This window comes from Triturus cristatus, chromosome 12, assembly GCF_964204655.1.
Source record: "Triturus cristatus chromosome 12, aTriCri1.1, whole genome shotgun sequence".
NCBI lineage: Eukaryota > Metazoa > Chordata > Amphibia > Caudata > Salamandridae > Triturus > Triturus cristatus.
The window spans coordinates 107,051,758-107,076,700 of record NC_140595.1 but is presented as its reverse complement, the minus strand read 5'-3'; the positions used below and the strand labels follow the sequence as shown (position 1 = coordinate 107,076,700).

Genomic DNA, 24,943 nt, shown 5'->3' with positions numbered 1-24,943 from the left:
AGAACAAAGTGAAGAGTCGACATGGCACATATACCTGTGTGCCATGCATACAACCCACTGCCCTGGCCTAGATAAGTCACCCCTCTAGCTGAGTGCACTATACCAGTGGCGAGGGTACGGGTGCATGAGCCTATTACCCCTACAGTGGCTAAATCAATTCTTGGACATTGTATGTGCAGTATTGCCATAAAGAGTATATGGTCTGGGAGTATGTCATTACGAATGCCACAGCATCATAATGGTTTTACTGAAAACTGGGAAATTTGGTATCAAATGTCTCAGCACATTAAGCCACTCTGATGCCAGTGTGGAATTTAATGAAAATGCACTCAGAGGGCATCTTTGAGATGCCCCCTGAAAAACAAGCTAACTCTAGTGTCCTGGCTGAGTAGCTGCTCCCCAGCTGCCACCACCAGACATGTTTCTGGACCCCAGGGTCGAAAGCCTGCTGCTCTCTGGGTCCTGAAACAAAGCACATCCTGGGACAAGGTGCCAAGCCTCCTCCCCCAGGATGGGCAGGGTCCACGAAGGGGAAGCTTCAAAGGCCTGCCGCCTTTGTGAGCTACCCCAGCCATTTGCTGCTCCCAGCAAGTAGCCCCAACTGGTTCTGAACCAAAACTTGGGTGGGAGAATCAGTGCGAAAACAAAGTTAAGAAGAGTGGTGTGCCCACCTTGGCCAACCCCACCCCTTAGGTGGGGGAGGTAAGGTGAAGCCCAAATTTAAACAAGTTAGGTGGGGGGGAGAAGCTTCCTGCTTCAGGCAGCCAAGACCTGGAACCTTCTCCCTATTACAATCAAAAACAGCATATCTCTGCTCACATTCAGGAAAGAGGTAAAAACCTGGCCGTTCACTTCTTAGGTAGAGCACTATCCCCCGGCAGACCTTGACATTACATCGACTTAGCGCCAAGATGCACATGAGCAATTGTGCGCTTTATAAATTCACAAATCAAATCAAATCAACTCTCAGTCCCTGCCATCTTGCAGATGGGGGACCTAGCCAACCAGAGTGAGGCTTATTCCCCCTCCCACTGGAAGGTGGCATAATAGGAGGTGTGGCCACCCAAGGAAGGGACTAATTGGTCCTGACCTGTACCTACCTGTAACACCCTAAATTTAGTATTTAGGGGAAACCCTGAACCTTGCCTCCTCAGATCAGAGCCGAAAAGAAGAAGGACCGAACAGCTGTTTTGAGAGAAGAAGAGGATCACATCAACTGACTTGGCCCCAGCCCTACCGACCTGCCCCGACCTCAGAATCCTCCAACAGAACCTCGGTGTGTCCTGCAGCCAGCAGTCCTCGTAAACCCTGAGAATCTGCCCTGCCTTTGGACTAAAAAGGACTTTGTCTCCCATGAGCATTGACTTGCTCAAAAGTAACCGACTCTGACTCCGGCCAACTCCGCGAGTCTCCACCACTCTGCTTCCGGAGCCGCGAGTCCGAGTGAATCAACACCGTAAGGAGGTCCTCCAAGCGATCCTAGCCTGGATCCTAGTGACCCCTGAACCTCAACAAACTCGTAAATCAAACCTGCATCCAACAACTGAAGGTCCCCTCAACCGCGACCAAAGGCGACACCTTGACCGACTCCATAACCGAAGTGGACCAGAAAGAGCAACTGTGACCGTCTGACCAACTCCAGCTCCAAATGCTTGCAGTTACTGTACGATGACTCCCAAAGCCCCATTCTCCTCAACAGCAGCTGACCGACTCTGAAGGAACCGCAACTGAATCTGCAGCCTCAGCCAAGACTGCATCCTACACCCAGCCACTCCTGTGCTGCTGATGGTGTAGTTCTTGTGTTGGTCATTGGGCATACAGCACTGACCTCGACCCCAGGAGATTTTGTTCCCAATCTGGTGGCATGCTCACCGCAGTCTAAAATCCCACCACTGTGTTTAGCCCTTGGCTAACGTGTGGTCCCTGCACCCCACCGCCCAAGTGCCGCTGGTGGTGTGAGTCGAGTGCCCATTTGACTGTAACTTACCTACAGATCCGTACACCCAGTTCTGCCTTCTAAGGCCTAAATGTGGCTCATGAGTAGTACTGCAAATCTGTAATAACTTTGCAAAACGTATTGTCTCATTTTTCTTTCCCTCGGGAAGTGCACCAGCCTTGCATCTAGAGATACCTGGCTGTGTAAGAAAAGTGATTGCAAAGTAAACCTGACTATCTGCAGATATAAAGTGATTCTACAGTAACTAATTCACTGCATTCAAACTGTATTTAAACTGCATATGCTTGCAAAGTATACTTATACTTACCTGTACCAGGCCTGCCTTGGTTCTAGAAAATAAATATAACTAAATAATATTTTTATACAAACCAATTTGGTCCGAGTTCAGTCCTTGAGTGTGTGAAATCATTTCTTGTCTGAGTTGTACAATAATGCTTAGCACTACCCTCTGATAAGGCCTTACTGCTCGCACACGCTACCACAAATTGAGAGTAAGGTACTCCCTACTTCAACCTCTGCCTACCTTTGGGGATCCACTGGACTCTGTACAGACTATACCTTACTTTGGTATAGTGTATACAGAGCCAGCTTCCTGGCTTTTCTCTCTCAAAGTGAACACCCATTCTTCATCGTGCCCATCCTGCACCTTCCTCTCACATTGATGAGTGATTTGTTTTCCTGTCACTCTTTCTCTGCAAAGTGAACATCTGCAGTTGAATGCACACCTATTCATTTAATATAAAGATATGATTGATTGCTGTGTGTGCTATTGAAATAGCCAAGCAGGGTAAATGTACATGTCTGTATCTTTCCAGATTTGCTCTTTTATAATCCCAGATCTGATGGCAAACTATTCTTTTGTCTCTGTGTCTATATTGTCTCTCCATCTTTAGATGTGCATGTGCTGCTACTGGAAGATCTGTTAGTGCTGATGCAGAAACAGGATGACAAGCTTATGCTCAAGTGTCACAGAAAACCAGCTCCGGATCCATCCAAATCTAAACAGCTTGTTTGCCCTGTAATAAGACTGAACTACGTGCTTGTCCGCGCTGTCGCTACAGGTATGTTGGGCATTCAGAACTCTTGTCTACAGTGTCTGACACACACACACACACGCCCGTGCGCGCATGCACACACAGACACACACACACACACGCACGTGCGCGCGCGCGCGCACGCACACACACACACAAACACACACACACACACACACACACACACACACAATAGGACACACCCAGCCTGTCATCCCTCTGTTGCAGCTCCACGACATGAAGTAACTATCATTGACACAGCCAATAGGTCTTGATTTAGTGTGCTAACACATTAAAAATGCAAACAATAAACTCAAAAAGAGTAACAAAATGCTTTTTACAGTGAGGGCTCCATGCATTTGATACATTCGTCTTTTTGTTTCTGTGTCAAATAAAGGTTGATTGGCGATGGATGCGTCATAGTACCCCCAGGGGCACCCCGCTGTCCCACCTCCCCCCTAGTAGGTGACCCAAATGACACACACAAGACAGTTGGTGTTGGGTAACAATGCTGCAGGTTTATTACATAATTCCAGAATATGTAATGGGTGGGTTATCTTACGGGCGATCCAAGGACAGGCAACCAACTGGGTCGCCTGCCCGCCTGATGAGCCGAACAGCGCGGGAGCGATGCCCGCCGTTGCTGCCCTCCAGGTGATTCTTTCTACGATCACGTGCCGTTGGTAACTTCTACTCACGCCCCCCCTCTCGGGGCGGAGCGTCGCTTAGCAAGCCCCCGGTTGTTCAGCCCCACAACCGCCCGCAGGACAAGCGGGGCGCCGACACGGCTTCCGGGACCCTCCCCTGAGGCTCCTCGGTTTTGGCTCAGGCACCCCCTATGGTGCCGCGCAGAGGTACCCTTTGTACCGGCCTGCTTCCAGATCGCCCTGTAACTCCGCCTGCAACGAAAAAGGAAAACATTACAACGCTCAGAAACCCCCCCACCCAACGCCAGGTAAGCGGTAGGGAGGAAAATGGCGAGGTGGGCGACAAAGAGGTCGCCAGGAGGGTGGGGGAAGGCTAAATAGCCTCCGCCTCACACCAGGGCCAGGAAGTGACACGCACTGCGCGTCACTTCCGGCCAGCCCGTGGAGGGGGGCTCCGGTCGGTCCCTGCCCCCCCCCGTGGGAGGGGGTGGGGAGGGGTGACCGGTGCCCCGGGGGCACTAAGGCGCCGGCCGCCAATTAGCCCCCTGCGGGGGCCGCGGTCAGCGGCATTATAGCCTGTCTTTAGTGTCTGTGGCCAGAAAGTGCGGAAGGACTATAATGAAGGCTGTGTCGCCAGCGTTTATAGTCAAAGAAACCAAAAGAGGTTTGCATTGAAGGCGAGACAGCCTTCAATATAGACAGTCGTTCCTTTCTATGAACCCCCTTAAAAATACCCATCTCAGCTGCACTAATGAGAAGCTCTTGGGATGACAAAACAGGGGTGAAGCATGCAGCACACAGAGGAAGAAGAGCAGGGTCGAATTGGGATCAAAAATAGGCCTGGGCACCCTAAAAAAAAAGGGGCCCCCATTCACCCTTGGCATCCTTTCGCAAAACATGTATTGGTCAATGTCCCATGGTTAATTGTTGGCATTAGCTAGGGTAAAAGAATAACCTGCCAATAACCAGTCAGATCAAGTGATGAACGCTCATCTCACTGACCTATCTCTTGGGCCTACTGACAGGTAGTTTGATAGCTGATGAGTGTGCAGCAAAATAGAGGCCAAAGTAGTACTTTTTTTAAACAAGCCATTGCAATTGAGCTACTGCTTTACATGTGATGAAAAAGATGGATGGGGTCTCTGCACTGGTTGTGACCAAATAAAGGTAATTTGAAATCTTTTATAAGAGAGGAGTTAATGTAATGTACTATGGACTATGGACGTGGCCTGAAACGTAAGCTTTCCAGGTGTGCACCCAATCAGTATTTGAATGTCTCTGATGTTAGTGAGCCCAAAACCATCACAGAACAAACACATAAAACATGACAGACCATTTGACTTTGCCAGTGCTTATTAGCACAGATTTGTACTCAATATCATATAAATCAGTATTCTTCCCTTCGCATCTCTTTCCACTGTGCTAGTTGCTTACACTCTTTTCTCCTCACATCATCCTCTGAAGTCTGTCTTCATTTACATCCCTCACTCTTCATCTTCTGCCTTTTCTTTTCATTTTCTCCTTCTGCATTGTTTATTTTGTTCCCTCCTCTCCCCCATCCCCTCTCTTACACACACATACACAGAGACACTGCATTTCTTTTCCTTTGGTGCAAATATTTTCACATCAGTATTTGAGTACCAATTGTACGCACTTTCACCTAAAATGGTAATTTCGATTGACAAATATACTTTATTGCTTTGTGCTCTCAGCATAGGCCGATAATTGGATGAGTCTAACTCCACTACCAGGCACTGTGAAAGACAGGCACTGCCTTCAGACTCCTCTCTAGAGCTGTGAATCGTGCCCAGTCTTGAACAAACAGCAACAACTTGAAACCACCCAGACATGAGGTCTCGGTTGGCAGAATGCACAGAAGTCATAAGCAGGGACACCAGAATTATGTGGAAGGGATCACTACATTATGTGGCAAGAGAAAGCAAATTATGTGGCATGATGTAGCACATTTTGAAGCTGTAATACTTCACTATTTTGTACTTTTACACTAAAGGATCCAAGGTCAAAACATAAATACAGCTATTAGCAACTGAAAGATGGTCTCCCTCTGTGTGACAAAGGGTCTGCTACTGAGCAGGGACCCTTGCTATGGCGTTCTCAGCAACTTTTATCTGTTTGAGCTAGAGACAATTTTTTTTCGATTAAAATCTGCAATTTATGGAGGAGATGAGAAAGTGTGTGAAAAGTGCAGCAAATGAATAACTACGCGGAAAACACCACAGTCGCAGAATCGCATTACTCCAGTGGCCCTGGTTACTTGAAAAACGAAACTACAGAATTGCACCTGGAAAAGGGAAATAGGTTATTGTACAAATCAAACCTATGAAGTGTGATAGGATCTGCACCATTGACGTCGACTTCTAAGGGTTCTCGCATGTCCAGCACGAGATCAGTATTTTGCAATGGAAAGTGAAGAAGGACTTCTGAATAGGGCCTTGCAGAGACCCGTTTCAATGCCTGCTTTATTGCTACTGATTAGCACTGCCCCTGCCCTCCTCCCATTCAAGGGAAACCTTAAATATTGAATCGGCGCTCGTGCCTTTAAACATAGAGGGCGGTTAAAACAAAAGGTAAAATAACATTCGATCTCTCCTCCGTGAGGGTTCATGTGTGGCCCGGTGCAGTGATTCACCCAGGAGAAGAAAGGAAGGACAAAGTCTGTCTTCACGCCGGGCTTGGCCATATATGAACCGACCCAACAGAGAGGAGAGGTGACAAGACCAACCTGGCCTCTGCTTGTGGCGTCTGGTGACGTCACTCAACCATCCCGCCCTGGTGGGTAGGGGAATGACACATACCCCTGTCAGATCATGTCCCCCAGGAGAACCCAGGACAACAACCTAGTGCCCTTGTGACCTCAGCAAGAGAGATTGCTTTAGAGAGGTTTGCAGCCGATGCACTAACCGGTGGAACTATCTCGCCATCTCCCAACCCCGTCATGTCGATGTACTACGGATAACAGAAAACAAAATCTTTATAACTCCTGATTGATTGATTGATTGATTGATTGATTGGACCCCCGCGTGCTGGCTGGTGGCATTGTGTGACTTTGCATAGGCATCGTACCGCCCAGGACATGATGAAAAGGATCGCATATCAAATAAAAATGGGGAGTCACGAGAAAGATGATGCGTCACTCAGCTTCCAACGTTTTAGGAACCAATATCATTGCAGAGAACTCTTGTGCCTGAACCTCTCTAGTTCCTCTTTTACAGAAAGGGGTGGAGGATACCTGGTTGGATTTATAAAACAACCCTCACCCACCAGTACCACTGGTGGCATGCTTCGTACTTGGGCCCTCACACAATATCCCTAATGTGTTTGGGTAGGCTCAACGCTGTTGACTAGCGAAGCTCTTTTTTGAAGGTACAAAGGGATCTCAGGTTAAAATTGTAAGTTTTTCCTATTCTTCTGGTAGATTGCTATTTTTCAGGCTACCTTTGGCAAGGTTAAAAATGTAAAAAGATGCCCTCAGAGTATAAAATGTACTTCAACATCTAATATCAACATGTTTCAGCCAATAACAGTCGTCTAACAAGGTTGTATTACTTTCTTCAAGACAAAGGTAGAAGATCGCTTTTCTCTTCCTGACACGGTTTGTGTAGGCTAATCATCTGTGACAATTTTACATGCTATACATAATGCATCCATAATCAAAGGAGAGCGAGCTCTGCAGGTTCCATGGGGTCTGGAATTATTCAGGATTGTCCCAAACCCTAAACCAATCTTCGTCACGGGTGGTGTAAAGTTATCACCACTATGATGTGTTGTTGGGTGCTGTCATCATTGGGTTTCACACCTAGGTGCTCAGTTCCCTAGGTGAGTACCTCCATCCTAGGGAAAGTATTGGTGGGATCCATGTGGTGTTGTTCCGAAAATTATTTCCTGTATTTTAGAACAATTTTTTAACTAAGGCGAAGTATACAGCGGTAAGATTAAAAGGAGGCGTTATGACGTTCAAAGGACGTGTAAATTGTCCTTCACATCACAAATTGTTTGTCAAACAGGTTTCAGCCTGTGTTGCCCCTAAGGGTCTAGGCTTTTGTCAGGACCAAAATCAAGTTTCAATGGGTCCCTAACTGTTGTTTTTCTTGTGTTTGTAGACCCATAAGTCTGTCACTCACGTGTCTTCATTCCAGTTCACTTTGTCGAAAAGCTAAATGGGCTTTCATTGAGCCTCTGCCTTACTTAAGTTTCCTGTTCTGCCTCATGCGAAAAGATGAGGCGGGATACCATGGCAACTTGCCAACAGCCAATCCCTGGTGACCTGACCTGGGTCTTCCTCATCCTTCCTGGAGTGGCAGAACAGGAAACATAGGTAGAACTTTTCAAGTTAGAGATCAGCACACTGTCACCAATAATTGTTCTATCTGAGGGTGCGGAAAAGAGTGAAGCAACTGGCGCCAACATGCAAGAGTGGCACCTATATGCAGCCCGGTCACTCCTGGGGTAGTACAAAGACTGCAGAGCCACACTCAATTTTTATTCCAAAAGTGTGCATTATATGCCTGGATGAATTTACACAGTACATATTGCACATCAGCTTTCAGGAAGAAATCCACTGAAGCCACAATAGCGACATACACTGTTAGAAATATTTGAATTAAGAGAATTGTTTATGCAGTATTTTAGTGCACTCTGGCCTGCTCCTTTATATGTATATGGTTGTTTGCATTGTGTGATCGGGAGTGCTTGAGGATGCATGACTGGTGTATAAGCATGATGTCCATCAAGTGAGCCCTGACATATACGTAGCCTGCTGTGCTTGTATCTATGGCTTTGCATTTGTATGATATTCTCGTTTTTGAGACGGATGGATCGGATTTCCGCAAAGGGTATTTATGTCTCAGTGTTCTTTATTTTCCATGTACTTGCATACAATAAAATGATGTAAAGAAAATGCTGGTTACAGGAGTCATTGCATTAAATGAACGAGTTGGTAAATGACCCTCAGTTGGATAAAATCTGCTGACTATCGTTGGGAAAAAATATTTCATTTTTATTTCCCTGTCTCGGGTCCCCGCTGCCTTCTGGCTGTTGCTTTGCAGCCTTTCAGTATTTGCTCTATAAAATGTGATACTTCAGCCTCGAGGCCACTTTGTATTTGGCACCCAGGGCAGTGTATGAGACAGAGATAGGGGCAAAAGATTTTCAAACTTTTTACGGATAATTTAAAATTTATTTGGAGAATGTGTGATCCAGCCCGAACCCAAGACAAAATTATAAAAGAGAATTGGACTTTGGTGGAAGTCTGTCTACCAGAAAATTATAATGCAAACTGTGGGGCCGATTCCGATCCTGGAAAAATTTTCTCCGTACGAATCGTATCGTACAAACTGGCAAGTACGAGTCGCATGGGAAAAAATACATACGAATCGCATTGGGAAAATTCCCCCACACGTCCTCGGGTCGGAAAAACTGTCCGACACGTCCCCAGCCGATTTTACGTACGAAACGGAAAAATGAAGTCCGAGCGCGCAAGTACGATCCATCCCGTCCGTCCGATTGTACAACCGTATGGAAAAAACACCGCACGGAGCGAACCTCAATAGCAACCATGGAGACATGTGCCCGCATAAGTGCCGTCCCCCCCCAGCCCCCCGTATGTACGCGCTGCCCCCCCAGCCCCCCCGTATATACACGCCGTCCCCCCCAGTCCCCCCACGGATGGACGCGCCGTACCCCCAGCCCCCCTCCGTGTATGTCCAGTGCGGACCCCCACCCCCGTAAGTACGGAGCGTACCCCCACCCCCGTATGTACGGTGCGGACCCCCACTCCAGTAGTTGGGGGTCCACACCGTACATTCGGGGGTGGGGGTCCGCACCGTACATACGGGGGTGGGGGTACGCTCCATACATACGGGGGTGGGGGTACGCTCTGTACATTCAGGGGTGGGGGTACGCTCCGTACATACGGGGGTGGGGGTACGCTCCGTACATACGGGGGTGGGGGTACGCTTCATACATTCGGGGGTGGGGGTACGCTCCGTACATTCGGGGGTGGGGGTCCGCACTGTACATACGGGGGTGGGGTACGCTCCGTACATACGGGGGTGGGGGTACGCTCCGTACATTCGGGGGTGGGGGTCCGCACTGGACATATGGGGGTGGGGGTACGCTCCGTACATATGGGGGTGGGGGTACGCACCGTACATTCGGGGGTGGGGGTCCGCACCGTACATACGGGGGTGGGGGTATGCTCCGTACATACGGGGGTGGGGGTATGCTCCGTACATTCGGGGGTGGGGGTACGCTCCGTACATACGGGGGTGGGGGTACGCTCCATACATTCGGGGGTGGGGGTCCGCACCATACATATGGGGGTGGGGGTACGCTCCGTACATATGGGGGTGGGGGTACGCTCCATACATTCGAGGGTGGGGGTCTGCACCGGACATACAGGGGTGCGGGTACGCTCCGTACATACGGGAGTGGGGGTACGCTCTGTACATTTGGGGTGGGGGTCCACACCGTACATACGGGGGTGGGGGTACGCTCCGTACATACGGGGGTGGGGGTATGCTCCGTACATTCGGGGGTGGGGGTATGCTCCGTACATACGGGGGTGGGGTACGCTCCGTACATTCGGGGGTGGGGGTCCGCACCGGACATACATGGAGGGGGGCTGGGGGTACGGCGCGTCCATCCGCGGGGGGGGCTGGGGGTACGGCGCATACATACAGGGGGCTGGGGGGGGACAGTGCGTACATACGGGGGGCTGGGGGGGTACAGTGCGTACATACGGGGGGCTGGGGGGGTACGGCGCGTACATATGGGGGGCTGGGGGGGTACGGCGCGTACATACGGGGGGCTGGGGGGGGACGGCGCGTACATACGGCGGGCTGGGGGGGCGGAGTGTACATACGGGGGGCTGGGGGGGACGGCGCGTACATACGGGGGGCTGGGGGAGTATGGCGCGTACATACGGGGGGCTGGGGGGGACGGCGCGTACATATGGGGGGCTGGGGGGGTACGGTGCGTACATACGGGGGGCTGGGGGGGCGGCGTGTACATACGGGGGGCTGGGGGGACGGCGCGTACATACGGGGGGCTGGGGGGGTATGGCGCGTACATACGGGGGGCTGGGGGGGAACGGCGCATACATATGGGGGGCTGGGGGGTACAGTGCGTACATACGGGGGGGCTGGGGGGACGGCGCGTACATACGGGGGGCTGGGGGCGGATGGCGCGTACATACGGGGGGCTGGGGGGGTATGACGCATACATACAGGGGGCTGGGGGGGACGGCGCGTACATACGGGGGGCTGGGGGGGGACGGCAAGTACATACGGGGGCTGGGGGGTACGGCGTGTACATACGGGGGGCTGGGGGGGGAACGGCACGTACATACGGGGGGCTGGGGGGGGTACGGCGTGTACATATGGGGGGTGGGGGTCCGCACCGTACATACGGGGGTGGGGGTATGCTCCGTACATACGGGGTTGGGGGTACGCTCCTTACATTCGGGGGTGGGGGTATGCTCCGTACATATGGGGGTGGGGGTACGCTCCGTACATACGGGGGTGGGGTACGCTCTGCACATTCGGGGGTGGGGGTCCGCACCGGACATACACGGAGGGGGCTGGGGGTACGGCGCGTCCATCCACGGGGGGGCTTGGGGTACGGCGCGAAAATACGGGGGGCTGGGGGGGACTGCGCGTACATACGGGGGGCGGGGGGGTATGGCGTGTACATATGGGGGGCTGGGGGGGACGGCGCGTACATACGGGGGGCTGAGGGGGGTACGGCGCGTGCATACGGGGGGCTGGGGGGGACGGCGCGTACATACAGGGGGCTGGGGGGGGTACGGCGCGTACATACGGGGGGCTGGGTGGGACGGCGCGTACATACGGGGGGCTGGGGGGGTACGGCGCGTACATACGGAGGGCTGGGGGGACGGTGCATACATACGGGGGGCTGGGGGGACGGCACGTACATACGGGGGGCTGGGGGGGTACGGCGTGTACATACGGGGCCTGGGGGGGTATGGCGCGTACATACGGGGGGCTGGGGGGGACGGTGCGTACATACGGGGGGCGGGGGGGTACGGCGCATACATACGGGGGGCTGGGGGGGACGGCGCGTACCTATGGGGGCTGGGGGGGGTACGGCGCGTACGTATGGGGGGCTGCGGGGGACAGTGCATACATACGGGGGGCTGGGGGGGTACGGCGTGTACATACGGGGGCTGGGGGGATACGGTGCGTACATACGGGGGCTGGGGGGGACGGCGCGTACATACGGGGGGCTGGGGGGGAACGGCGCATACATACGGGGGACTGGGGGGGTACGTCGCATACATACGGGGGGCTGGGGGGGGACGGCGCGTACATACGGGGGGCTGGGGGGGCGCATACATACTAGGCCTGGGCGGCAAATTCCGTTCCGTTCACGGAATTTGCGGAATTTGGGTAATTTCGCGTTCCGCGGAGAACGCGAAATTGCCCAAAAATCTGCTTTCCGCGACTTCGCGCAATTTTTTGCTTGTTCGCGTTCTCAATATGCGTGTTCGCGAGATATTTCACCCCGAGCACGCAAACAGCGATCGCGAACAGGGAAAAAGTATCGCGAACAAGCAATTCCGCGTGTTCGCGGAATTTCTGCGTGTTCGCGGATATTTTTACCGTTTCGCGGAGATTTGCATAACGCGATTACGCAAATTCCGCCCACCCCTAATACATACGGGGGGCTGGGGGGGGTACGGCGCGTACCGGGCCCCCAATTCCGCTCGCATCGCGGCGTACTTCGCTTTTCCGGCACTTTTTGGGTGCCGTAAAAATATTGCCGTCCGGACTGCTGTCGGTTCGAATCGTACTTCCTGGTTCGTGAAACGCAGCCTGAATGCGTCCCGACGTCACGTCGGCGCTTTCCCGGATCACATTTGTATGTATATTTTCGTCGGTCGGTGTTTTTTACGATTCGTACGGAAATGGTGTTTCCGTGCGAATCGTACTTGCATGTTTGTAATGTTTTTTTCCCGGGTACGAGTCGGACGGAGAAAACGCTCCGACCGACGGTTCGTACCCGGTTTTGCCAGGATCGGAATCGGCACCTGTATAGTGGGTGCCTTCAATGACCTCTGAAGAAATTGCAGGGATGGTTTGACCATGATTGCACAGTAGCTAACCGTGAATTAAGGATTGCACTAGGGAAGAAGCCCAGAGACCAAGTACTAATTCCCGGCCTGAGGAAGCATTATAAGGCTGCTACGGCTAAGCCCTGGCAGATATTCCTAACAGACCAATGGGAGCCACTATCATATGCAGCCAGAATGAAAGATAGTAAACATATTTGGCCCATCGTCTCAGGTACGAGAAATAAAAATCTGACAGTTCCCTGATCTTTTGTCACATCCCTAGTGAATTCTGGGAAAATCATTTTAGTAAAGTCTACATGAGCCCTTCAAGTAAGGATCATCATTGACAACAGGAAACTTAGGGGCCTATTACGTAATAGGGCGGGAATGGATTTTTCAGGATCGGAAATAAATAAGAGAATATCATCTGCATATGCAGAGAGTTTCAAATGGGTTTTGCCATAAGGAAAACCAGAAATAGATATATTATTCCGAATAGACGTAAGAAATGGCTCAAGGGCAAGAACAAAAAGTAATGGAGACAAAGGACATCCTTGGCGAACCCCACGTTGGAGGGGGAAATAAGGGGATAGATGACCATTGACTAAAACAGACGCTTTGGGGGCTGAATAAAGTAAAGAAATGAGAGAAATGAAATTAGGGCCAAAGCCATGCCACCGCAAAGCGGCGAACAAAAAGGACCAGTCCACTCTGTCAAACGCTTTCTCAGCATCGACAGAGATAGCAGCTAAAGGGATGGAAAGAGATGGGACCTTATTTAGGACATTGAGGAAAAGGCGAGAGTTATCCGAAGTAAGTCTGCCCTTAACAAAACCACACTGTTCCTTGCCAATGAGATGGGGCAGAAGAGGATCTAAACGTAAAGCGAGTAGTTTAGCAAATAATTTATAGTCCACATTAACTAAAGATATTGGTTGGTAATTCTTACAGAATTGAGGGTCACGACCTTCCTTGGGTATAAGGCAGATCGTAGCCTCGTGGAAAGTACCAGCCGGAGATAAAGAAGGATTGGAAGAGTGTGAGAAGTTTAGGAAGTAGGAGGTCAGAAAAATGCATATAAAATTCCACAGAGAAGCCATCAGGACCCTGGAATTTACCTTTAGTAAGAGTCTTTAAAGCGCTGTCAAGTTCAGTAATGGAGAGATCATGCTCAAGACCAAGAAAGTTGAGATGAGAGGGGGAGGGGGTAGGGAGTCTATCGAAATAGGAGTGAATAAGAGAGACAGAGGGAGGAGATTCAGGAGTATAAAGAGACTGGTAGAAAAGCTGGAATTGGGTAAGTATATCCTGCCTGTTCTTTGTGTAAGAGAAGATTATCTGTAGAGTAAATAGAATCTATGCAATTACGCTCCTTATGAGATTTGAGGTAACTAGCTAAAAGTTTACCCGATTTATTGCGACCCCCATAGTAATGAGCGCTGCTCCGAAGTAAGATTGAAGAGGCATTATCGGTAGTAGTTTTGTTGAAATCAAGTTTGGCACGTATGAGGTCTGGCAAAACAGAATTGTTAGAGGAAGTATAGAATTTGTGCTCTAAGGATTTAATATGAGCCAACAAGTCTTTCTGTTTATTAAGGAAGTGCTTCTTTTTTTTGGAAACAAAGTCCATTACAAAGCCACGTGCGGTTGCCTTAAAAGAATCCCAGATAACATGAGGAGCTAAAGAGGGGTCAGAATTGAGTAAAAAGAATTCTGTAGCAAAGGAGAAAAAAAAAGAAGAAAAAAGAGGATCCATGAGAAGGGAGTTATTAAATCGCCAGCGAGAAGATTTGGGATGTGGAGGAAGAAGATCAAGGGTCGTGACAATAGGAGCATGGTCTGAGATAACTATGGGCTCAATAGAAGAAGATAGGAGATTTTGAGAAAGAGATTGAGAAAGGAAGATGTAATCAATCCGAGAAAGAGAGGCATGGGGGGGTGAAAAGAAGGAGTAGTCTAGAGTGTCAGGATGGGAAAGTCTCCATGAGTCAATGAGATGTGACTTAGAAATAGTGTCTAGAAATTGTGTATGTGATTTGTGAGGTGTAAAGCGAGCAGAAGATTTGCAGTCAAGAAACGGATCAACAATCTGATTACAATCACCTCCTAAGATAAACATGGTATCACTGTGCTGAAAACATTTCGAAGTATTTAAAGGCCAAAAATTGCAATCAGGGTGGGTAGGGCCATAGACATTGAATACAGTCAGAGATACAGAGTTGATTAATAACTTAACTAGTACCCATCGGCCTTCAGTATTGGTATCTTGGGAAAGAACTTTACATTTTAGGTTCTGGTGACATAAAATAGCAACACCATTCTTTTTATTAGATGAAGGGGAGAATAAGACCGTTCCCACCCAGCCTCTTTTCAGCTTAAGCGATTCAGCATCAGAAAGATGGGTTTCTTGTAAAAGGACTAAATCAGGATTATAGGAAGCTAGGTGGGAAAGGATTCTCTTTCGCTTAATCGGGTTAACAAAACCTTTCATATTCCATGAAATAACTTTGAAAGTAAAAACAGTAAAATTGTAAGCAAAAAAGAAAAGCCATGAAAGCAAGAAATAAGAAAAGAATGCCAATTGATACATGAGAAAAAAGAACGAGAAAAAAGAGAGTCGAAAGGTACATTAAAAGAAAGAGAAAGGAAAGAGGGGAAAGGGCGAGAGAAAGGAAGTACAAGAAGAGACAGTACATATCCAAATAGGATGACTGAAAGAAACATACCTGAGGGGGGGGAAAAGAAGATGATAATGGGGTTATGGAAGGATTCGACAAGAATGACCTCCCAAGCCAGGAGAACAAACTGCACCAGGACGGAAGATGAATAAGACGAACCGTATGGGATGGAGAGGAATACACCAATCAATCTAGGTGAGGAAAAAGAAAGATGATACAGAAAATTATGTTAAACAAAACAACACAAAGGCAAAAGACACGTGAAAAAGGGAATACAATCCAGCAACTAATTAAGAAGAACCACATCAAGGAAACAGATGCCAATACAAGAACATATCAGTAAAACCTGTAAGAAAAAGGGGAGATTAAATAATCAACCATTAGCAGGGTTGGAGGTGTCCATGCCAGCATTAGTTTGGATAGGAATAAAGTTCTTGAGTTCGGCAGGGTCTTGAAAAGTCCAGGTGTTATTTTGGTGAGTCACTTTGAAGGTACAAGGGTGAAATAAACCATATCTAGCACCAAGAGAGCGTAGAGGAGCCCGAAGAGACAAAAACTCCTTCCTTCTGGCAGCGGTAGCATTAGAAACATCCTGAGAGAGAAATACCCTCTGACCCATCCAGGAAACATGGCGTTTGGATCGAGCTGCGGAAAGGACCAGAAGGAGATCAGTAAATTTCAGAAAGAGGATGATGACACCTCGTGGTTTAGTTGAAGATGAGGAACGAGGGCCAAGTCTATGAGCTCTTTGGATACTTAGAGAAGTAGTAGCAGGAATGTCCAAAAGCTTCAGAAGAAAAGAGGAGAAGAACGCAACAGGGTCATCTCCCTTCAAGGATTCCGGCAGGCCATAAATACGCAAGTTATTCCTCCTATTTCTATTTTCCAAGTCCTCAGTATGCTGTTGGAGGGTGAGAAGAGACTTTTCCAGTGAGGAAATACGCTGAGAGTTAGTGTGAATTTCTGTAACCTGCTGTTCCACGGAGGATACACGAGTTTCCATAGTCGACCATTTTGCCTCAAGAAGCTGCATCTTCGTATTGGTCTCTTCCACAAACGGACGTAAAGCGCTTATCTCCTCCAGCAACATTTCCATGGATATAGAGGATGGTGGCTTATCAGGTGGAGGAGGAGGGGAGTCCTGTTTCAAGCGCTTAGACGAGGAAGTAGAGGGAGAAGTTTTGTTTAAGGCTGACTGTGATGGAGAAGAACGGCTGGAAGCCGCTGCCGCCATTTGATCTGTGGGAGAAGAGCAGTCTGCCGCTGAGGAAGAGGTGGTCGTAGGAGAGCTCTTCGAAGGCACAAAGACAAACTTTGGGTTACGTAGTTTGCCCATAGAGACCTGAACGTGCAAATGATGGAATGAATAATAACTAAATCACCGGTGTACTTCGTATGCAGAATACAAAGATTCCAAGATGCTTAGTAAGGAAACGAAGAGGCCAGCAGGAGCAGTAAAAGACAACTGTAAAAACCGTGGGAATCCAGGAATCAAAGGCAGTTCCAACCAATCATTAAAATCTTCCTCTAATAGTGGCAGGGAGACCATACGTCAGCGCGGAGCTCTTATGCGACAAATCTTAGTTATATATTGCTGACGAAGTCCAGACACTAGTGCTCAAAAAAGCTTGTAAAGGATAATTCAATGACTGCCATATAAAGATATATCCCTTTGACACAACCACAGAGGAAGCATAATCACAATAAACGTAGTAGGCATGGAGTGAACTTCGCTCTGCAGGACAAACCAAAAAGTACAAAGTCCTTAGGAAGGAAAAAGAAAATAAAAACTGAATAATTCCTCAAAAAGAGCACATTAGGAGCAACGTCTTGTGTGGAATACATGAAAATAGTGATTTCTCATGAAGCAGCAGTAATGAGCAGAAGGGAAGTATTCCACTAATATGGCCAACATGAGGTAACTGCTCCTCCAGAACATAGACAAGGAGACAAAGTAGTGCTGGTGTTGAAATGGAGGAAAGCTGAAAGTGTGGTAAGGCAGGAGCATTGGAGGTATGAGGAAGAAGCCATCAAGCGTTATCAATATCCCACGTTCTGAGGGGACATGCGCCCATTTCAGCCTCGCGCGCGCGTCGCGCCGATCTTAAAATGGCGGTCGTGCTGAGGCACTTACATGATGCGACGAAAACAGGGTATAACTGCGTGTGCGACAAGCCTGGTGGTCACATCATCAGCACGGCATATTCCGCTCGCTGGAACCGAAGGAAGTCTGGTGAAACGGCAGCAAAATAGCAAGATAGGAAGAAAAATCCGCCATGGCGCAGCGGAGCTCCGAGCTCAGGCGGCCATCTTACTCGGCGTCCAAGCCACGCCCCCCCTACACATTTTATATTAAATGAAATAAAAAGTAATTTCCAAACAAATAAATATTTTTCATTAAAAATTATTTAGAAACAAAAAATGAATTACATAAATGTACTTGTTTTATTTCCTACCCTATAACACCACACAAATCACAACACACATCAACATTTAAAAAAATATGTACTCCCTCAACTAACAGAATTAATTACGAATTAAAGAAATATTATTAATTAAAACACAAATGAAAACGTATAAAAATTATTTAACTTCCCACACGTAACTCCTATAATCCTCACAACCCACAGCTACAATTAAACTGTAAAGAAATGAATTACACAATTTAAAACCTATTTTCAATTAAAGAAACTAACAGTATTTAACAACTAGTTATAAAGTAACATTTATTTACTTCCCACACTGTACCCCTATTACAATAAAACCCACACACAAAAAATAGACAAATACACTAATTAAACGTAAATTAATCAATTAATATTAATGATCAACCGATTTTTAATTTTTTAAACAAAACTTTCTTCCCACCCTTTACCCCACAAACCCCACACCCACACCTAAAATTGATTACAGAAATTCCATTTTAATTTTTAATTAATTAATTTTTTAATTAATTAATCAATATTAATTAACAAATAATTATTAATAATTAAACATAAATTACATCCCACCCTTTACCCTTATAAACCCCACAACCCACACCTAAAAAAAATAACACTATTCGCATAATTATTTATCAATGAATTAGTTAATTTAAATTAACAACTTATTAATTAATTAAACGTAAATTACTTCCCACCCTATACTCCTATAAACCAAGCAACCCGCACCTAAAATTAATAAGACAATTTGCATAATCAATTTTCAATAAAATAATTAATATAAATTAACAACTAATTATTAATTAATCAAACATAAATTACATTCCACCCTTTACCCCTATAAACCCCACAACCTGCCCCTAAAACAAATCACACAATCACCATAATTATCAATTAATTAATAGTATTTAACAACCAAATAATATTTAATTATAAATAAATTACTTCCCACAATTAACGCTATAAAATCTAAATTAAATAAATGAAAAATTAATGATTCATTTATTATAATTAAATTACTTCCCACCCTATTCCCCTATAAACCCACAACCAGCTACGGAGCAAGAAATGCAGAATGTAATTAAAATAAAATTCATAACTACTACAAATTTAACACATATTAATAAACAGAAACAATACTTGTACACAAAACATACATTACATACATTTAAAATATAAACTAAAATACATAACACTTCTTAAAAAATCAATATTTAAACATCTATATTTTTTAAAACAATATTAATGACCTATATTTTTTAAAACTATATTTCTTACCTTAAATTTGATATTATTGACCACAATATTCTTGCTGTCGATATTTCTGAATCACAATATTTACAAATCGATTTTTGTGTAAGTCGACATTTCCAACTCAATATTCTGTCTCAGCACCCTTGTTAGTATTTAATTATGATCTAATAATATAAAATGTACAATATGTTATGTATATTACTTTTAAGAATGGAAAACCTTCAGAATAAAGTGTTATGTGATAGGAAAAGAACGAGTTGGTAAATGAGCCTCAGTTGGATAAAATCTGATGACTCATTCGGAAAACAAATATTTCATTTTTATTTCACTGGCTTGGCTCCCACCGCCTTTTGGCTGTTGTTTCAGAACCTTTCGGTATTTGCTCTATAAAATGTGATACTTCAGCCTGGAGGGCATCATTGCTTTTATGTACAGTGAAACATTGTAATAATATGAGTGTTTGACTGTAATTAGGAATTTGCTAACTTTTCCATCTGCTGAGAAAAGGATTTAGCAAGTATGCAATATTATTTCTTCATTTTGTTTTTCAAATTAGTGGTACCTTTAAAAGTTACTTTCCATAGATTTCATAACTGGTACTTATGTAAACTATTGTCTTTATTTGTGGCAAGTTGGTATATAAATAGTTAGGAATTCCGTCATTGTTGTGTCTATTACCTTTCAGTTTCTGCCATGGTGGTTTACTGTATAGTCTTCATTTGTTTTTCAGATAAGAAAGCCTTTTACATCATTTCAACATTCGAGTATGTACCTCAGATCTATGAGCTTGTGGCACGCACTTCTCTGGGGAGAAACAGGTAAGAATTTCAGCTGACACCTTAATACGCGAACAGTGAAGCAACAGGACTCTTCCTAAGGTCCATATTTTGTAGAGGCTCCAAAGTACCCTGATGAATATAGTCAGTGATTCCTCATACCGGCTGGAACAGCTTGCATATATAACTGTTTTGTACAGGGATAGCCAGAAGGAGAAGTCTAAAAAAAGTTCTGATCTCTGAGACTGTTGCGCTTCTCCAGACAACCTGTGTAGAGTCCTCAATGCCACTCTTCTAAGGATAATGTGAAATGACTGGTCCAGTTCTAATGTTACCAGCAGTCATTTCCGCAGTATTTAGATCTTGTCTGAACAGTTTGAGGAATAACCATCAGAGGTTCTGCTGTGGTTCCCTTATATCACTTGATACATTTGTAATGCTTTCGAGAGAAAATAAATAGTTATTAGCATGTATCCTTCACAAAGCTTTGCCAACATTTTTGACGCAACCCAGTTGTTCTAGGAGCGCTGGTCATCAATCACTTTAAAAAGAAAATTCTACTTTTCTTATTTTTGTGGCCTTTTTGTGACTGTCCTTTTCCTTTAATTTTATTTGTATATCCGTCTTGCATCCTATGGTGACATATTTTAATTTTGAAGCTGGTTTTTGCCATATGTATTACCGTTAGAACCTAGGTTTTCTGGAGACCACAATTCTTTGAAGGCCTTAAAGTGCCTAAAATACCTCAGGACACTACACTGATTATACAGTTAGTGATTCACGCTAACTGTTATGGCGAATTGTACATTGATGCATAGTAATTTGAGATATCATAACAATGATGAGGGTTACAGCAGATTAGCATCAGCCATAGCCTGCACTTTGGTCTCACAGACTAACCATTTATTCGAAACATTAATAAGGATAGAAGAGGGGAGCCAAGCAGACACAGAACCCCTATCGTGTTTCAGAACCCACAGTGGAAGAGCAGGTTGGAGTTTTATGATGAGGATGAGTAATATGACCAACTCATCTTAGTGGCATCCCAAGGAGATGAGGATGTATGGAAGGACTTAGACACCAACTCTCCTGAGCACAGGTCTGTCTCCATCCATTCTCTGCCAGCCCAACTGGATGACTTTTTTCTGTACGATGCTGTCATTAAAAGGAGAGTAGACACTTAAAAGTACAGCTAGAAAAAGACAGGCCCTGGAGTGTTTCCTCCCAGAAATACTCATATCACTGAAGAAAGATCAGTTTCTGCCCCTGCTACCTTGAATCATGAACCAGAGGAAATAAGCATTTAACAAGTCAGCTTCCTCTGAAGTAGTAAGAACAAGGGTAGAGAAGAAATATAAACCCTCTAGAAAGACTTACTAGACAACAAGCAATGAGCTTGCAGACTGCACTGCGAGGAAAAGGGCTAATGCTACAGCATCCAAAGTACCAGTCCCAGAGAAGAAAAATAAGCTGTTTGAGATGGAAGGAAGAAAGATGAGGCAATCAGAAGCCACACAGTGACGCACCACACATTCTAGTGCTATTAACTGTAGAAGGAAAAGAAAGAACTGATGCAACATGTCCAAAAACAATACAAATGCAATACAAGCAGGAAAGACCATCTTAAATTCCAGCCTCAAGTCAGCCCTTGAAGCTGCTAAAGCAATCAGCAGACCGATGTGCATGGACACTACACTAAGAATACGTGCCTTACTAATAGTATCCAGCTTTAAACAAGAAGTCCACATTTCTTTGATAATTATGTCTTTTACAGGGGAAAGCCGCACGGAGCTGCAGTTGATGACTCTCTCCAGCAGATACAAAAATACAATCATATGGAAAAGGCAGTGGGCCCCTACAATTCAGGGGGTCTTACAGTAGGAGCACTCCTCCTACCAGGAGAGCAATTGAAAGAGGGAATTTGCAGACCATTCTACAACCAACACAGTGCTCCCAAGGGGTGAGTGTGTAGAGACCTAGTACTGCATGGCCATACCCATTGGCGTGGAGTCACTTCTTTTGAGTCACGGCCTTTGGTGATGGCAGACCATAAGTGGATCAGCCACAGACAGCAAGTGACTCGCAAAGAGAAGCCCTCAGCATCAAACACATTTAGGGAGTAGACTGGGAGGTTTGCTCCTGGAATTGAGGAACATCACCTATCACAAATGGGTGCGAACGTCTTAAAACACAATTACTGCCTAGAGTTAGGAATGATAACATCAGATGTCAAGCCAAACAGGAGAGCTTGCAAAGGAGAGGAAATGACACTGTTAAAAACAGGAAATACACAACCTCATACAGAAGGACGCAGTAGGGCAGGTGCCAAAAGAGTAACAAACCTAATGACTGTACTCTCTCTGCTTCCTCATCCCCAAACAAAATTTAATATTGAGACCCATCATAGACCTGAGATTACAGAAGACATTAATCAGACACAAAATCTCAAGACATATTCACTGTAGAAAGCCGTCCCATTGCTAAAAGAAGAGGATTACATAGCAACTGTAGACCTCAAGGGGCACATACAAGGGGCGCCTTGATGCCTTCGGGTTAGTTTGCGCGATATAAATTGCCGTTCATTCATTCATTCATTCATACTTGCACACCCTGATGAACTTCAAGCACAAAAAATCCCTCACGTTTTTGGTACACAATTCACATTACTAATTCAGAGTTTTACCCTTTAGGATAAAGTCAGCACCAAGTGTGTTTGCAAAATGTCTTGCAGAAGTAGCAGCTCACTTGAGAAAGCAGGAGATACAAGCGTACCCCTACCGATTCAATTGGATGGTAAAAGGCAAACTCGCAAGACCTTCAGAACAGTATACAAATAATGATGGAAGTAGTAGACATACGGAGTTTTTAAGCGAACAATGAGAAGTCTTCACCACTCCCTATGACTAAAATGGATAGCTGGGGCAGATTCAGTTGCGATAAAGGCATGCCTGGTTCAAAAGAGCGTGCAGTCATTGACATAGCAGGTTTGCCACTGCAGGAAGAGACCATCTGAGATTGTGAACCTGAAATTGCTGAGAATGATGGCTTCAAGCATTAAATGAATCCCACCTGTCAGACTCCATAGGACACTCAACCAAGAAAGGCTGCTGAGCCAATGGTTACAATCAGTGGGGGACTGGGAGGATCTTGTGCAAAAGTAAATATAGTAATGGATAGCAGGAAACAGGCCACTCAAAATACCCACTTCTCTAGGTCACCATCACAACAGTCTCACCCTACACTGGGTGGGTGCATGCAGGAGAATAAAAAAATCAGGGGCTAATGGAACCCACAGAAAGCTGAAAAACTAAATCAAATATTAGAACTCACAACAGACTTCTTTGACTTGAAGGCCTTTCACAAACATATCAGAGAGATAGTAGTACAGATCCAAACAGACAACCCAACACAAATATTCTTCGCGGACAAACAGGGGAGGGTGGGTGGTTGGGGGGGGGTGTCAGGAAGGCCTTCCATGATGTGTGCTATGCAAACTAGCACAGGAGATCTGAATATGGACACTCCAAAAAAAAGATATCACTGACAGCGATACACATGCTGGGGTAGAAAACCATGGACGCAGACAGATGAGGCAGACAGAAGGTATCTCGCAGGAGTGGGAACTAGATCAGGGAGAGGTACAAAGAATCTTAAAAAAATGGGGGGCGCTACACATAGACCAGTTACCTACAAAAATAGAAAATGCCAAGACTTTGCATTGTGTCCAAGTACCCACATGAAATCTAGCTTATGCTTCAATTAAGGTATGCCTAAGAGCGATAGAAGCATATGCACTGGTGAATAGCACGCTTACATGTAACGTCATAAAGGAATGGTACTTCCCACCGTCAAAGATGGGGCAACAAATAAGGACAGGTATGGACCCAGTAATTCTGTGGCGGAATAGTTTCAAAACTATTTTACAGATAAGTACATATATCTTTTCATAATCTCATGTTATCCACCCTTGATCAGTAAACCTGTCCAATTGCTCTTCAAATAGATGTACCTGAAATGTATTGTTTTTTGTTGCTACTTCTTTTCTGGATGAGGTCATTTCTTTCTCTAATTTGTTTTGCTTTTGTCACTCCTCTTGAATTTTGTTGGATTTTGCAGCTTAGAGAGTAATGTGAAAGGGCCATTTTATATTGCACTCTCTTGCTTAACTGTTAATACAAATATGAATTTAATGGAACAAATAAAAAGTACCATTTGCGTATAGGATAGAATTAGTGGTTCTATTAATCTGGATTTAAGAGTTTTTAATTCATGTTTCAAACTTTTCAAGCATTTTTGGACAAACTTTGTGCATTGTTGGCCGCCTTCTGGTATGCAGAAAATAAGGGGCCGATTCCAATCCTGGAAAAAGGCTGTACGAATTGTTGTACGGAAGCGTTTTCTCCGTACGACTCGTACCCGGTAAACTTTCCTTACAACCTAGGAAGTACGATTCGTACAGAAAACCTCTTTCAGTACGAATCGTACAAAAGACCGTACGGGTAAAAAAAAACTACGATTCCGATCTGGAACAGCCTGTACGCAACGTCCGGACGTATTTAAGCAGCTGTCTCCGGCCACGCAAGAACGATTCGTCCCTACGGCTCTTTTGTTACGGGAGTCAAAAACAGCCGTAAAAGCAGAGTCCTACAAACGGAGCCCCGGTACGCGACGTACACGCCATGAACCCCATCGTACGTGTCATCCCGGTCCTCTTAGCCTACGACCTGGTGCACCGAAACCGACGCACACGCAGCAGAAGGTGAGAACAACACCCAGGGGCTGGGGGGGGGGTGAGGGGCAGGAAACATACCCCATACCCAAAGCCAAACCTATAATATGGAGCCCATACATTACCACCAGGGTCTGGTCACTTGGGGGGGCGTGTCCAGCAACCCCTGCGTACCGCAACAACGGAAGTGTACGTGTACGGTGCGTTGCACACATACCCGTATGGCACCAGTACAATAGTGATACAGGGCGTATACACGCAATGAATGCGGGGGTACGGTGCGTTTCACACGTACAGGTACGGCACCAGTACAATAGTGATACGGGGCATACA

At 46.2% G+C, this 24,943-nt stretch overlaps 1 protein-coding gene across 1 annotated transcript in view; it reads left to right on the top strand.

Annotated features, from left to right (window-relative positions):
• Positions 1–24,943, top strand: part of LOC146772766 (rho guanine nucleotide exchange factor 11-like) — a 288,100-nt gene that overhangs the window by 131,214 nt on the left and 131,943 nt on the right. Inside the window, 2 exon segments of the mRNA XM_085637030.1 lie at positions 2,851–3,018; positions 19,836–19,923. Coding sequence (XP_085493156.1) covers positions 2,851–3,018; positions 19,836–19,923 — 256 coding nt within the window.